At 37.0% G+C, this 17,492-nt stretch overlaps 1 protein-coding gene across 1 annotated transcript in view; it reads left to right on the top strand.

Moving 5' to 3' along the window:
- Window positions 1-6,914: 6,914 nt before the first annotated feature.
- The window catches only part of dhrsx (dehydrogenase/reductase (SDR family) X-linked), a gene marked incomplete at both ends in the record, with an annotated part of 17,561 nt that continues 6,983 nt past the window's right edge, over window positions 6,915-17,492 (top strand). The window contains 2 exons of the mRNA XM_083938034.1: window positions 6,915-7,020; window positions 16,740-16,847. Coding sequence (XP_083794160.1) covers window positions 6,915-7,020; window positions 16,740-16,847 — 214 coding nt within the window. The remainder of the gene's footprint in view (window positions 7,021-16,739; window positions 16,848-17,492) is intronic.

The following is a 17,492-nucleotide window of genomic DNA, read 5'->3' as shown; positions in this document are numbered from 1 at the left end:
CTAGAGTCCTACTCCTAATAGACCTTTAGTCTCAAAATTACGTATTTTTGGTCTCAATACTAATACTACAACTTTAAGTCTTAAAATACATTTTGAAATACAGTACTAGGATGACTTTTGGTTTCGAAATACTGTGACTCAAAACATATCTCAAAATACTACAGCTTTACTTCAAGTCTTGAAATACTACGACATTTGGTCTCAAAATGACCAACTTTTAGTCTCGCTATACTTTCACATTTGGTCTTGAAATACAACAACTTTGGTTTTTAAATAAATTTAGAAATACCATGACTTGTGTCGCAACTCTTGGACTTGAAATATGTCTCCAACTACAATGACTTTCTTTGATGCTTTTTTCTTTCTTTCTTTCTTTCTGAATGTATGAAGCCATTCATCCCAACAGATTATCAGGTCAGAATCACCGTGTCCATATCCAACACATCGACAAATGAATTAAGTCATGAGTGCAGACTCTTAGTTGATATGAGTTGCACTGACGAGGTTGCTAGAGAGCCATTCAAGCCGTTAATCTGGAGAGCAGACGACATGATCAGTAGATGTCATCTGTTCTGTCTCTAGTAGCTTTCTGTAGTTGAGGTCTTGCTGTGGAACAAAGTTTTTAACAGACAGACCAAATGAAAAAACAATAAGGGATCTTGAAATACTGCGACTTTTGGTCTCCAAATACGACTTTTGGTCTCCAAATACTACGACTTTTGGTCCCCAAATACTAAGACTTTTGGTCTCCAAATACTACAACTTTTGGTCTCCAAATACTAAGACTTTTGGTCTCCAAATACTAAGACTTTTGGTCTCCAAATACTACGACTTTTGTCTCCAAATACTAAGACTTTTAATCTCCAAATACTAAGACTTATTGTCTCCAAATACTAAGACTTATGGTCTCCAAATACTACGATTTTTGTCTCCAAATACTAAGACTTTTAGTCTCCAAATACTAAGACTTATGGACTCCAAATACTACAACTTTTGGTCTCCAAATACTAAGACTTTTGGTCTCCAAATACTACGACTTTTGGTCTCCAAATACTACGACTTTTGTCTCCAAATACTAAGACTTATGGTCTCCAAATACTACGATTTTTGGTCTCGAAATACTACGACTTTTGGTCTCAAAATTACGTATTTCTGGTCTCAATACTAATACTACAACTTTAAGTCATAAAATACATTTTGAAATACAGTACTAGGACATCTTTTGGTTTCGAAATACTTTGACTCAAAATATATCTCAAAATACTACAGCTTTACTTCAAGTCTTGAAATACTACGACATTTGGTCTCAAAATGACCAACTTTTAGTCTCGCTATACTTTCACATTTGGTCTTGAAATACAACAACTTTGGTTTTGAAATAAATTTAGAAATACCATGACTTTTGTCGCAACTCTTGGACTTGAAATATGTCTCCAACTACAATGACTTTCTTTGATCCTTTTTTCTTTCTTTCTTTCTTTCTGAATGTATGAAGCCATTCATCCCAACAGATTATCTGGTCAGAATCACCATGTCCATATCCAACGCATCGACAAATGAATTAAGTCATGAGTGCAGACTCTTAGTTGATATGAGTTGCACTGACGAGGTTGCTAGAGAGCCTTTCAAGCCGTTAATCTGGAGAGCAGACGACATGATCAGTAGATGTCATCTGTCCTGTCTCTAGTAGCTTTCTGTAGTTGAGGTCTTGCTGTGGAACAAAGTTTTTAACAGACAGACCAAATGAAAAAACAATAAGGGATCTTGAAATACTGCGACTTTTGGTCTCCAAATACGACTTTTGGTCTCCAAATACTACGAATTTTGGTCCCCAAATACTAAGACTTTTGGTCTCCAAATACTACAACTTTTGGTCTCCAAATACTACGACTTTTGGTCCCCAAATACTAAGACTTTTGGTCTCCAAATACTAAGACTGTTGGTCTCCAAATACTAAGACTTTTGGTCTCCAAATACTACGACTTTTGTCTCCAAATACTAAGACTTTTAGTCTCCAAATACTAAGACTTATTGTCTCCAAATACTAAGACTTATGGTCTCCAAATACTACGATTTTTGTCTCCAAATACTAAGACTTTTCTCATGAAATACTACAACATGTAGTCTCAAAATACTTCTTGAAATACTATGACCTTTAGTCTCAAAATTACCCACTTTTGGTCTAAATATACTACAACATTTAGTCTTAAAATACGTTTTGAAATACTACGACATTTGGCCTTGTAAAATGTCTAGAAATAATACGATGTTTGGTCTTAAATTACTACGAAATTTGGTCTTCAATTCAATTTTGAAAAATCGGTCTTGAAATACTGTGACTCAAAATATGTCTCAAAATGCTACAGCTTAACTTTGAGTCTTGAAATACTATGACATTTGGTTTCGAAATGACCAACCTTTGTTCTGAAATAAATTTAGAAATATGATTTTTGTTCTCAAAATGTTTTGGTCTAAAAATGCAACTTTTGGACTCCAGTGAGTGGCCTCACTGGAGGTGAATGTATGAAGCCATTCATCTCAACCGATTATCTGGTCCGTATCACCATGTCCATAACCACCGCATCGTCAAATCAAGTAAGTCTTTTTTAATGAGTGCAGACTCTGTTGGGTGTACCGTATGTGTGACTCGTTGCAATGACAAGGTTGCTAGAACCCGTTAATCTCGAGAGCAGAAGACATGATCAGTAGATGCTGTCTGTCCTGTACAGTTTGATGTTGAGCTGATCCTGTCCTGAATATCAACTCTCATAGCTTTCTGTAGTTGATGTCTCGCTGTGGAACAGACTTTTGGTTTTGAAAAACATCTTGAACTTCCAAGACTTTAGGTCTCCAAATACTACAATTTTGGTCTTAAAAAACTACGATTTTGATCTCGAGGTACTAGAACTTTGGTCATGAAATACTACAACTTTAGGTTTCAAAATACCGCAATTTTGTTCTTGAACTACTACGATTTTGGTCTCAAAATATTATGACTTTTGGTCTTGAACTAGGTCTCGAACAGTGGCGATTGCTCTAAGACTGCAAGAGAAGCTCAGTTTCCCATAAAATATCACCAAAAAAAAATTGGTGAAATATGTACTGCTGTGTGTACATTTCAGTGACTAAATACGCACTAGAAAGCCTTCATCTTTTGTTCAGAATCAGCTCCTTATCACAGGTAACCGGAGCAACTTCCTTCTCATTCATCCCCACAGCTCCACAGCACTTTACACAGTCGGACGCTCAGCTTCTACTGACTTCAAAGGGGAAGCGTAGAGCGGGTTGTTCCACTGCAGCCAAACTAGTCTGTCATTGGATAAATGCTGGGCTTTGCCCCGCCCATCGGCGATCAGCGTCTCTGGAGGTCTATGGGGCAGCGGGCTGGTCTGGACGCTCAGCTTCTGCATGATGATTGGATGAGCAATCTGAGGCAGAATCCTTTTTTGATTGACAACTAAATGAGCGAATCAGCAATCTTGCAGAATAAACATTCATCGGAGCATTTTCTAAGTTTTTCCTTCCGTTGTTCTGAACTGATCCGGAGACTTTACCGATCCCCAGAGACTTTGTCTTTGTTAAAAACCACTAGCGTTGTGTTTGGAGACTCTTTTCTGTCACTCTGCGCTTTCTTTCCCCAACGAGCAGCAGCAGCTGCGGAGCTTCTCCCCCCGTCACTCACACTCACACTTCACAGTAGCCTGGCGCAGCAGCTCCAGCTGGGCCAAGGCCGTTTAAGCAGCCTAGCTCTGCTGCCATTTAGAGGACACTGTTCAAGTCCCTGGAAAAGACGCCTAGTTGGTACGACAAGGTCACGGATCATTTTCTTGAAAAGGAACGAAGGGTAGAATTTACATCTAAATAAACAAACACATTTATGATGTAGGCCGGAAAAATGAGCTTCCCCTCCTTAAAAGACCAGCAGCCGCCACTGGTCTCGAACTACCACGACTTTTGGTCTCCAAATACGTCTTGAAATACTTTGACCTTTAGTCTCAATAGATATCTGCAGAGTCACGGATCACTCCCCTCAGATATCTGGTTTTTAAAAATGTCCATCCCAAATCAAGTAAAATGCAGAAAAGTCCTGCAGTTCACCACTGATTAAAGCTCACATTATACTTCCCATATCTGCGGGCTGCGTTGATGTTCCTGTAGGATTTCTGGGAGTCTTGTGCATTCTATATTTAAAGACAAACACAAGAGGGTTGTTTCAAGGACCGGATTGGGAATTTACCGCATATTCATAAAGGATTAAGCTCTTTAGGGAAATTTACAGAAAACAGCAGCTAAAAAGAAACTAAAAGTGAAGAACACAGATAATTAAAACATAAAGTTATCTTTAGTGTTTATAAAAGCAGGTTGAGCATATCATCAGGCATCAAAAATAAAAAAAATAGCTTGATAAATTAATTAATATTCCATTAACTGACGAAAAATAGTATTAAAAATAAATGTAGGCATTCATTTATGTGACATAAATTGATGTTTCTGCTTCTGTATTTCTTTAACCTTTGTATTTATTAATGGCCCTTTGGTTCCTTTCTATTTCCTGTTATTCATGTATGCATTTTATTTAGTTTATTTATTTAAAAATGTAAATAAATGTATAATATATACATTTATTGTTTATTCTTTCATGTCAGTGTTCTGCATATTCCCCCTATTTATAACTTGTGAAAAGAAAATAATACAGGAATAAATAAATTTAGGGAAATAAATAGTAGGAAAATAATACACACATTCATGAATGAATAGATACATTAAAAATGATCAATATAAATAAATATATAAATAGAATTTAAATAGGAAAGTCAAGTAATGGGGAAATGAATACAACGATAGAGAAATAAAGAAACCAATTAAGACAGATATATTAAGTAATGTGACATTTTATCAATTAATAAAGCCGACTTTATTTCTTTTTTGGTACATTTATTGACATAATAATTGATTCATTAATTTATCGAGCCATTAGTATAATATTAATAATACATTTTATTTATAGACGCCTTTCTAAGCACTAAAGGACACCGTACTTTTGTTAAAACAGTGCAACACAAACAATAATAAAAATGGGGAGTAAAAAAAATTATCAAATCAGGTTAAAATAACAACAACACAGTGTCTAGAACAGATAGTTTTCAGTTTGGATTTTAAGTGAGAAAGTGAGGTAGTGTTCCTGAGGCGGTTGATGTTGCGCAGGTGAAAATACGCGGAGCGGGTAATGTTATTGATATGAGAGTGAAAAGAGTTCTGCCGAGGATGTCACCCAGACTCTTGACCTGTGGGCAGGGGGAGACGCTGGAGTTGTTCTGGATAGTGTTGATTTGGAACCAATGAGTAGAACCTCGGTTTTGTCACTGTTTAGTTTGAGAAAATTGGAGGAGAACCTAGATTTTATGGCAGTTAGGAAGTCAGCAAGGGACGAGGGTGGGAGGGTGGAGGTGGGTTTACTGGAGAGGTAGAGCTGGGTGTCATCCGCATAACAGTGAAAACTGATTTTGTACTTACTGAAGATATTGCCGAGGGGAAGAAGAAGGTAAATAATGAAAAGGAGGGGCCCCAGGAAAGAGCCCTGGCGCACACCTGTAGTGACGGGGGAATGCTGGGACGTGAAGGATTTGAGTTGGATGAACTGAGTGCGGCCTGAGAGGTAGAATCTGAACCAGTTTAGTGGAGTATGAGTAATGAATTATCACATATTATAATAATAACAATTATTATTATTATAGTAATTTATTTAGCACTACATTTGTTGTAGCACCTTTCATACAACAAATGTAGTTTTGTAGTGTTTTACAATGGAAATAACATAAAAACATTGTATAATAAATTAAACATATCAGTGTGCGTGTTAAATAAGTTTGAGTTGGATTTTCCCACAGCAGCCGGACACAATGCAACGCTTTGATCAAATGGGACTTTCTCATCTTAACCACTGATCACGCCATTCATATGGAGGACTAAACATGACTTAATTCGCAATGAATAGATACATACATTAATATATATATATATATAGAGGCATAAATAAATCAATAAATAGATAAATGAGGGAATAAATGAACGTATATATATATATATACAAATACATACAGGTAAACAGAAATGTAGAAATAAATAATTTATTTTAGCAATTATTTTATCCTCAATTTATTTATCCATGTATCAATGCATGCATGTGTTTTTCATTTACTTCAGCATTTAACTGTTAATTTTTGCTTTTATTTACTTTTTCCTGTAATTATTTATACATTCATTTATGCATTTATTTATCCATGTAATTAATTATTATTGTTTATTCTTTTATTTTTCTATACATTCTGTCTGTATTTATTTATTCCTGTATTCATTTCTACATTTTGTCTGCATTTATTTTTTCATTTATTCCTTTATTTATTGATCCTTGAGTCAGGTTTGGGCCTCCGTAAGTCCCGTATTCATTTATTTTATTTATTCATGGATTAATGGATTTATTGATCCTTGAGTCATGTTTGGGACTCCATGCTATTTATGTATTCCTGTATTTTTTTCATCCCTGAGTCCTGTTTGGTCTTCCATACAACCTGTATTTATTCCTGTATCTATTCCTGTATTTTTATCCTTGAGTCATGTCTGGGCCTCTAAAAGTCCTGTATTGATTTATTTATTCCTGTTTTTATTTTTACCTTTGAGTCATGTTTAGGCCTCCATAAGTCCTGTATTGATTTATTTATTCCTGTATTTATTTTTACCCTTGAGTCATGTCTAGGCCTCCTCAGGTCATGTGGTGCTGTGACGTGTCAGAGGCGGAACCCCGGACAGATAAAGTGTTGGGGTTGAGGAGCAGAGTGGGACTCGATAGCCCGTCACACACACAGAGCATCTTTGGCATTGGCATTAGCATCAGCATTAGCATTAGCATGAACGCGATGCTGGTGTGGGTTCTGCAGGTCCTGGTTCCTCTCCTGCGGCTCTACATGTGCGGAATCAAGGTTCTGGTGTTTCAGATGTTCCACAGGTCCTTCGCTCTCCCAGGTCAGATGCTCTTTATCCTTTTATTCATTCACAAACGTGCTTAAATCCACACTTAAGCTCTACTCAGCTGAGCGCCAGACTCCGTTACAAAAGTCACCGTTTTTACACATTGTATCGTTTTTAAACAGAAACGAACACAGTTGGGGGATATTGAGCTGCAGTGTTTGATTAAAACGGGTGTTCTGATGAATTCGGCTAATTTAGTTTGAAGTAATTCACTCGATATTTATTATAATAATTAATAAAATACATAATGACAGCATGTAAAGTGTTTGAGAAGCTGACAGAGCTGGAAGAAAAGCAAAGATTGGAAACCTTATTTAAATAAAGATGATTTCTATCATTATTATTATTATTGAATTGTCACTGCACCATTGAGTCACAAAATCTAAAATAAATGCATAATACATTTTTTTCAAGTCATTTATTTATTAGAAATGCTGTTAAATGTACCAATAATATAAAAAATAACATTTATTTTAATTCACTTCTTGTTTTTTGACGTTTCTATTATTTTTTTCATTTATTTTTCCCTATTTATTGATTTATTTAGTTTCCTATTTAATTTGTCTTTTATTTTTGTGTCTAGTCTAAATTAATAATAATGCTAATAATGGGGATAATGTGTTCTTCAAAATGCAATTTTCATATCAAAATTATTGACTTAAATAATGTTTGCATAAACTATATATTACACTATATCTTTTATATTTCATTTTAAGTTTAAATATGACAAAAACTATTAAAAACATAATATTTAGGTATACAAATAGACTTTAACTAATTGTTAAAATGTTCCCTTTTCATTTTTAACATGTATGCATTTCATTTTACATTAATTAAATAAGTTACATTTATTAAATTCCATTAATTTTGTATTTATAATTTTGTATAATAATTGTATTTATTTTATATTCCGTATTTAGTGATGTATTGTTTCCTATTTAATTTGCCTTTTTTATTTTCGTATCTATTTTAAATGCTAATAGCGATAATTTTGTAATCTTTAAAATTAAATTTTAATTTTTCAAATTATTAGAACATTTTTATTTTAATTGTGACTTAATAAATGATGTTTGCATAAACTATATATAACATTATATCTTTTCTAATGTCATTTAAAGCTCAGAAATGCCAATAAATACACCAAAAATAATATTTAGGTATAAAATTATGCTTTAACTACTTGTTAATGTGACATTAATTCCCCTATTTATTTATTTTCTTTCCTATATCATTTTCTATGTTTTTATTTATTATTATTTTTTATTTTAACAGGTATTTATTTATTTATTTACATTTTTGTAATAAATCCTACTTACATTTTTTAATTATTGTCCATTCATTTTATAATTGTATTTATTTTAAATTAATTCTAAGTTTACATTCATTAATCTTAAAATACTGTGTGTTTTCTGTATACATTTATTTTTAAATGAACTATTCATTTGTAATAAATAATAATTAAAATGTTGAGTTAATTTTATAATTTTATTTATTTAAATTAATTCTCAGGTAACATTCATTATTCTTAAAATGCTGTGTGTTTCTTTTAGACATTTATTTTTACACTTACTATTAATTTGTCATAAATAATAATTAAAATGTTTGGTAATTTTATAATTTTATTTATTTAAATTAATTCTAAGGTAACATTAATTCATCTTTAAATACTGTGTGTTTTCTGTATACATTTATTTTTAAATTATTTATTTGAATTTTCACATTTTCATAATTTTTTTGCATAATGTGTAAAGAAATGTCAAAAGGAATATATGAAGTCACATTTTCTCAAGTTATTCACGAGTCTTTTCCTCTGTTTGGCAGCTTTGGCCCTCCGTATTAATGCACCCTGTGTTTTGAGTTATTTATCTTAGTTTAAATCCATGCAGCAAAACAAAAGTGTCCGTGAAATCATGTGACGGCGGAGCGACGAATGACAGAAAGACGATTGTGTGAAATCAGGTGGGAGGATTTTCTTGCCTGTAATCTCCTGAAGAATGCGCCTTACTTAACAGGAAATAAAGCGATTTAGTTTTCCCATTTAAAAACTCAACGTACGGACAAAAGTCTGTCTTGTTTCCATGGTTACCAAAGTTAATTCAGTGTTAGTGATTTCACTGATCACGTGACTCTAAGCTCTTTACAGTCCGTCCACTAAAAACACCTCACTTTGTCCCAGTTACCTGTTAGCTTAGCATTACACTACTATGCTACCACTGTTGTTATTGGGGCGGCAAAGGGGCGGGTCGTTTTACGGTAGATTCCCAGAAACTTTCCAGAAACTTTCCATGGGAAGTTGAGCTGGGGAATTTTGGAAATATTCCTAATAGGAACTTTTCCATGGGAATATATGGGAATTAACTGGAAATTGGGGGTAATGAATGAATAAATACATACCTCTACGGAGGACTAAACATGATTCAAAGATCACTACATGAATAGATAAATACGTAAATAAATGTATAAAAAAAATAATACAGAAATTCTGTCCACGGGAGGTTAAGATGGGAAATTTTGGAAATATTCCAAATACGAGTCTTGATATGGGAATTAACTGTAAATTGGGGGCAGTGAATAAATAAATGCTGCAACGGAGGACTAAACATGAATGCATAAATAAGTAGAAATGCTGTCCATGGGACGTTAAGATGGGGAATTTTGGTATTTACAAATACGAAACTTGCCATGGGAATTAACTGGAAATAGGGAATAGTTGGAATTAACTGTTTCAATGTATAAATAAATACAGGAGATATGGAGGGCTAAACATGACTCGAGGATCAATAAAAGCATAAATGAATACGTAAATAAATATATAAATAAATAAATACGACCACAGAAATAACCAACAGCGTTGTCTATGGGCGGGTACGAGCACTGACAAAAAAATCAGTGTTTCACACAATAAGCTACACTCAGCATCAGAAAATGTCATTAAATAATTAATGTCCAAAAGGTCCAAATAATGTTCTTCAACAGAAACAGAACGAAGTTCAATCAAAAATCACTTTATGGTTTCAGGCACAACAAAAGAAAGAAAGAATATCACTTTGTTTAAATCTGTTTTAGTTGTTTTTTGTAGGAGCCTCTTCTCAAACAAAATAATAAAGGATCTCTAATAAGTTTCAGTTTTGTTTTCCCCGTTAAGAGTGTAGCCTCTTACCAAACAATTAAACGAACAATCTTTGAACAAGTGAATTTCCAACGCTGTCTGAGTTTTCTGAGAATTGGAAACATGCAGCCACGTAGAGACAGAATTTACATGCTGTTGTGTAAATAAGATCAATAACATAAGGCTGTTTAGTTTGTTTACTAAAGGACAGAGCTGTTCTATAGGAAAGGATCCTTAAATGACTCCTGTTGGGATCTGACGCTATTCAGAAAATACAATTAGATAAAATTTACTTGACGTTCAAGGGTGGCGGGGGGTCACCCTAAAACCTCACTATAATGTGGTACTATGATTAACTACCCACCAAGTTAATGTGTGCGGTAACATTATGGCGTTAAAACAACTTTCAACGCGTTATTTGTATCATGATTGTTTTGACCTGTCGGACAAATATATCGACAGGGTTTTTGGGTGTTGATGATTGTTGGAACAGTTTAACGACTAACTCAGATGAATTTGGTGAGTTTTATTGAGTATTTATTGATTGAGTGTGTTTTGCTGGGTAAACGTCTGAATTTAGAAGGTTGTATGTTTTGGGCACGCAACGATTTGATCGATTAGTTGTCACCTTTTCAATTAATCAGCAGCTATTTTGATAGTCGATAAAACAGAAAACAACCTCCAAATGATCTGATTCCAGCCTCCTAAATGTGAATAGTTTCTGTTTTCTTTCCTCCTCTGTCACACTAGACATTTGAAGATGTCATCTCGGGCGTTGGGAAAAACTCTTCTGACATTTTATAGACCAAACAATGAATCGATTGAAAAAATAGATGGATGAAAATAATTGTAATTTGCAGCTATAGTTTGAGATTTTTGTTTTTTTGCTGCATAACAAACTCGATATAGTACTGAATGTTTTTATGGCTACAAATATTAATAAATTATTAAACTTATGATCTTTTAAATGAGTAATAGAGATAATAGCAGCAGGAAGCGTCATGCAGGACCACTGCAGCAGGCACCACCACGATCAGCAGAGACCTGAGAGACGACAAAGTACAAACAACTCCGGGGAAGAAGTGAATTAGTAACATGCATTGATGAGACATGAATGATACACACAGAGAGGAGAGAAGCTCAGAGGATCAGCTTTATCAAAGAGGAAAGTTTTAAGTCTACTTTTAAATATGGGGATGGTGCAGTGGCATGCCCAGACTTTTTAAAGGGCAGGGGTATCAAAGGAAATAAAGGGCACATATAGCGCGTCCTCGCTACTGACAAGGGAACTTCAGCTAACGTTTTAAGCGTCATAAAAGTTGAATGTTTTGAGCATCAATATTAAGGTTTCCTGCCTGTTTTGCTTTCACTGTGATCTAGTTTCTTGTGTGCATGTTAACATAGCTGAAGGATTTCTCAGTGTAGCTTCACTTAATGTCTATAATGTTTTTATCAACACCCTCATATTTCACTGTAGGTTCTCAATAAAGTGAAGGCATCCAAGTGGATTGCATACCAAAGGAACCGATGGAAGGTAAAAGTTCGGGACCTTCATGCTCGGGCCTCAATCTGGTCGCTCACCCACGAGCGAAAAGCAAAGTCTGGAAATACTTTGGCTTCGACACGGACGCAGACGGCTGCATATTGCACTGGAAACGGATATACTGTCGCGTCTGCATGAGTCAAATCGCGTACTCCGGAAACACCTCCAATCTCTCGTACCACCTCGAAAAGAACCACCCCGTTGAGTTCAGCGAATTCGTGAAAAGCAACACGGATCAGATGCGTGAGGCGTTCGCTACGGCGTTCTCCAGAATAAAGACTGAGCCCTTGGCTGTGAATGTTCAGCAACAATCCCAGGACGCAGTCTTAAGGCAGAACTTGGACTACGAAAACAGACGACACAATGATCTGACGGTAGCCATCATCAACTTCATCTGTGAGGGGCTTTACCCTGTGTCTGTGGTTGAGGAGCCTACTTTTAAGACCTTAATGAGTACCGTCGACCCTGGGTACTCCCCGCCGAGCAAGAGCGACTTGGCAGTCAAAATGCTTCCTCAGATGTACTGCCGTACCCGGGACATGGTCTTTGGTGAGATTGCTGGGGTTGCAAATTGTGGCGTTACTACAGACCTTTGGCAAAGCCAGACTCAGAATAGAACGTACATTTCCCTCTCTATGCATTCAGTTAATTACAGCAGCACAACTGGCTTCTCGATGACCAACAAGTGTCTGAAAACGTTTGAAGTGCAAGAGGACAACACAGCCGAGAACATCACCAGAGCGATGTACGAAGCATTTGTCGAATGGGGGATAACCCATAAAGTCAGCGGCGCCACCACAAACGGCTCAGTGGACATCGTCAAAGCATGCTCCCTCCTGGAGCTGTCGGTGGAAATGCCTTGCCTCGGACACACCGTCAACCGCGCGGTGGACGAAGCCTTCCAGCTGCCGCGGGTCGACGCCTTTCTGGGATGTTGCCGCAAACTTGTCGATCATTTCAGAGAGCCGGCGATGTTTCTGCTGAAGGAAAAACAGAAGCAGCATGGCCTGGCTCAGGCTGTGCTCATCACGGACAGGGGCAGATCTTGGTTGGCCACTTTGGCAATGTTGCAAAGACTGAAAGAGCAACAGGTTGCTGTAACTGCAACACTTCGAGAGAGTTCCAGCAGTCATCACTTCAGCTTTGACGGCCCTGACTGGGCCTTGTTGGATAGCTTGATTGAAGTCCTCCAGCCTTTTCAAAGTGTGGCAAACATGATCACCTCTTGCAGGTACCCAACAATTAGCATGGTTAGGCCGGTGCTTCATATGCTGTTGAACACCACCCTCAAGGTCAAGGAAGGGGATCTCAAGGAGATAAGTATGACCAAAGAGGTAATCTCAAAGGTCCTGTCGACCACCTATTCGCAGAACACACAGCTGTCGCAGGAAATTTCAACGTTCCTCAACATCGCCACATTCTTGGATCCTCGATACAAGAAGTTGCCTTTCCTGTCGACTCAGGAGCGCTCTAAAGTTGAGAGTCACGTCATAGAGGAGGCAAAAGCAATCCTCGAGAAGCAGCTTGCGGAGCGACCATGCCTGGAGGATTTCTCCTTGGTGCCTGATGAGCCTCCTAGCAAAAAGCCGGCACCTCAGAGGGAGTCTTCAGTCGGCGGCGCGACCCAAGACAACCCTCTGGCTGCCATATTTTGTCAGTCCGATACAGACCAGAGCCAGGAGGAGCTGCACGCACAGGTGGTCGAGGAGCTGAGCAACTACAAATCACAAAGAGTCCTGGGTCTGAACGAAGACCCTTTACTGTGGTGGTCCAGTCATGCGCCCTTGTTTCCAACCCTCCCCAAGGTGCTCCAGAAGTACTGGTGCGTGCCTTCCACGAGTGTCCCTTGTCACAGGTTGTTGAGCTCGTCCGGGGCAGTTCTCTGTGGGAAAAGGAACCGTATAGCTCCGGCTTTAGTCAATCAGCAGGTCTTCCTGTACGAGAACTCACGAAGCTACTACGAGCCTGAGCCCTGCGAGGATGATTTGGACAATGTTTGGGAGGGAAGCTTTAGTCTGGGCCAGCCACTTGAATGACTGCGTGGCTAAAGTTTTCAAAAAGTCAAAGGATTTTGACGACTTTATTCCCTGCATACCCTTTCAGAAATTATGATCATGTAATGATATAAGGTTCAAGGTGTATCAGTGGTATGAAAATAAAACGGTTAATTAAGTTTGGGTTAAAATCTGTATAAAAATGTTTGGCCTACACCCAGCTACTTTAAATGATTTTGTCATTTGCATGAAAGTGGGGTGATTGCCGTCAATCATGTCCGTGGATGAATCCTAATAACTTATGCGACCCCTTGATTTTTCTAACCAGCTGCAACATCAGATCAAAGTTTTCATATGTCCAATACTATAGTTAAAGTGAAATTCCGGCGTAAAATCATCCCCTGGTCTTTTTCAGCACTTGCATGTATCTAATTTTCAATCAAAGGTTTTTTCGTGTAACAAATATTAATGGTGAAATTCGAGGGTGCCATTAACAGCCGTACGTGGCTAGCACTGATTAGCTCAGTGAATGCTTAACTGCCAATACTGCTCAGAATAACACCAAACATCTGCAGTTGCACAAGAAGAGTCCCTACACAGTAAACAAAGCACCAACAACGTAGTTTGAGAACCCAGAGTTTATTAAAAGTGTTTTAAAAACTTACCTACTGGCCCCTGTACCAGCTCCACTCATAGTAAGATTACCAAAGTCAATCCCAAAGGAAGGAGCCCATTGGTGCTTCAGAGTCCAGGGTGAACTTTTTGGAAAAGTCCGGTTTCCGCAGTCATGAGTGGAAAGGAAAACCATTGTTTGACGTCACACTGTGCAACGGTAAACAGTCAGTTGTTTCCATGGAGACCTGTGGAACACTCTAGATGCGACCAGCTGATGGAGGGGCTATTATGGAAGACCTTGCCAAAATGCTGCTGCTATTTACCAACTTCTCAGCACTTTGTATGTGTCTCACTGTTCGTCCACATGAAGGAATCTGCCCTGCCTCGGTTCGCCATTGTTGTTTTTCCGGTATAAATTTTTCCAGCCATGTGATTGGCTAAAATGTCCTTCCCGTCGCTGCTTTGGCATGTGCATGACATTGTGTGAGGCAGATTTTGCGGTTTCAGGTGAACGAGATATTTTTTATCACACCAGTGATGTGGACCGTGTTCGTGTGGACTAGGCCTAAATCACTCAAAATGTAACTTGTCCCATCAACCTTCCTCCTGACGCAGAGTTCTCGGCCCATTGTCGCTCTTAAGGCCCATTTCCACCCTACAGTAAATACGGATATACTGACCCTTTTGTCCGGTCCCGGATGTCATTTCCTCAGTCAGCGTCTGTCGCCTCTGAGCTTACGAATCTGGAGTGCTCCAGGTTTAACAAAGCAATACCGTCGTAAATAGAGGCGACACTATAGCGTCAGTCCAACCTTTTGCTAAAATCGACGAAGAGGGTAGTTACTGAACATTAAATAGTCAAGACGAGACCGGTCAAGACAGATGGCCGTCCTCCACAGAGCTGGGTCTGTCTGACGTTCCTGCCTGTTTATAGGGAAGGTTTTCGTCGCCACCGACTCTACTGGGAAATTGTTGGGTCTATGTTTATCATAAATAAGTCATAGAGTGTGGTCTTTACCTAGTCTATAAAGTGTCCTGAGATAATTTTGTTATGATTTGGCACTATAAATAAAATTGAATTAAAAATGCCGCAAAATTTGGAGGAGAAAATTGACGAGTTGGTGATGGGGGTACATCTGGCGCTCTTATGCCCCCCCCCCCCCCCAAAAAAAAAAACAACTTGCCCTAGGTGGCGGTTTGCGTTTAGTTGTCTCACACGCCACCGTCGCGTACACTTTCGGCACCTTTTTGGCTGATTTTGAACGACACAAAGCTAAATTATTTTCTCTACAGACGCCATGTTTGCTATTGTCGATGCCGCCCTCCGAAGGCGCTAACTGCTCCAGACCGACGCCAAACCTTAACCGTCTTACGCAACTTTGGCCCATCTCACCGTCTAGACACAACCGTAAACATCCATTCACTGAGATAAACCCCGATATCTTCATATTGGAACAGACACATCTGTGGGGAAAAACTAAAGGGACTCTTGAATTCTTTAAATCAACGTTCAGGCTACTTTGATTCAACTTCTTGGTTTGGGTCGGACTTTGGTCCTAAAAATGTCTTGCTGTGTAAATATAATACGTAAAAATATTAAATGTGCAAGAAAATAGATTTTTGACGTCCAGACTTTTCATTTTTATTGTAGCGTTGTGAAGAACTTCCTCTTTCACAGGGTCAACAGATTTGAGTCTATTGATGTGAGACAATTAGCATGAGTGCTAACTTACCATTGAAAATGCCATAGACGGGCTAGCACAATTAGCATCGTTATATTTAACCATGAACCAACAGTGTTATATAATATTATTTTTATTTGTTTTGATTATTTATTCTTTCTTAATTTCCTGTTTGTTTTTTCTCTGGTTTCTTGACTAATTCTCTTATTTTATTTATTTGTTTTCAATTCTGAATGAATTTTGGATCCTAAAATATTTCAATACGATTTTGTTAAATTAAATAATTATGCAATAAATTATCATATATATTAGCCTGTGAATGATCTATCTATATAGATATAAATATATTTAAATTAAAGCTATTTCAGAGTCTATGGGACAAGAACAGAGACTCATTGAATGTAATTATCTTATTTCGCCTACAATGCAATAAATAATAATATACCCATTATTAATATACATGATAATTTAGAAGATTATCATAAAAAATGTAAAATTATTTTTACATTAATTCAAAAAAATGAAAACAATTTTCTATATACATATGAGAATTTATTGCATAATTAATTAAAAAATAATAACCGTAGTCCTCGCATTTTTTGGCTAAGAAGAGTAAAAAGAGAAAAACGTCTTTACTTCTTAACACTTTTTTGTGCATGTCGTGCATAATTAAAGGAATGAATAAAGGAATATGTAAATCCATAAATTGTTTATTATTGGTGTGACGCTGAGACTCTCCTCACGTGGTCGTCCTCTCTCGTCCTACACAGTCTTACCCAGGCAGACTGGACGGGTTGCCATAGTGACAGGGGGAACCAGAGGAATGGGTTTTGAGACGGCGAGACACCTGGCCGGCCTGGGCATGCATGTTGTCATAGGTACGCTCCTGTCCAATCACACGCCGGCAGCCGGCTCCTGTCCAATCACACGCCGGCAGCCGGCTCCTGTCCAATCACACGCCTGCAGTCTGGCGTTAGTGAACAACATTTAATTAAAAAGTTTATTTAGAGAAGTATTTTTTTAGGCCTAACCTTGAGTTATCGGCTATGGAGGACTGAAGCTGCCAAAATCAAACATAAAAAAAATAATTTGATAAATTTTGTCCTTTTTAATTATTTACTCTTTATTTTTATGTATTGTTAATTATTTAAAGTTATTTTTACACTAATTTAAAAAAAATGAGAATCAATGATTAATGTATTTTCTATATATTTATTTTTACTTTGTGTTTTTCCCCCTTATTTGCGGAAACACGAAATGCATAGAGAAATGTAAAAATAAGTTTAAAAAAATTATATAAATCAGTGACTAAATTGGTGAACAAATAAATAGTACAGTAATTAAAAAGGAGAGTTAATACAGAGTTAAAAAAAAGGAATCACAACGTAATTATCAAATAATGTCACATTTTGATTTGAAAAAATATTTTTTGTACAGGTTATTTTAATAATTCTCCTAACTCAAGTGTAATTGTTTAAATATATAGGTATTATATTATGTTGTTGCTTATTACCTCACATGTA

Source organism: Echiichthys vipera (genome assembly GCF_963691815.1).
Source record: "Echiichthys vipera genome assembly, chromosome: 23".
Lineage (NCBI taxonomy): Eukaryota > Metazoa > Chordata > Actinopteri > Perciformes > Trachinidae > Echiichthys > Echiichthys vipera.
This window is presented reverse-complemented; position numbering and strand designations above follow the sequence as displayed.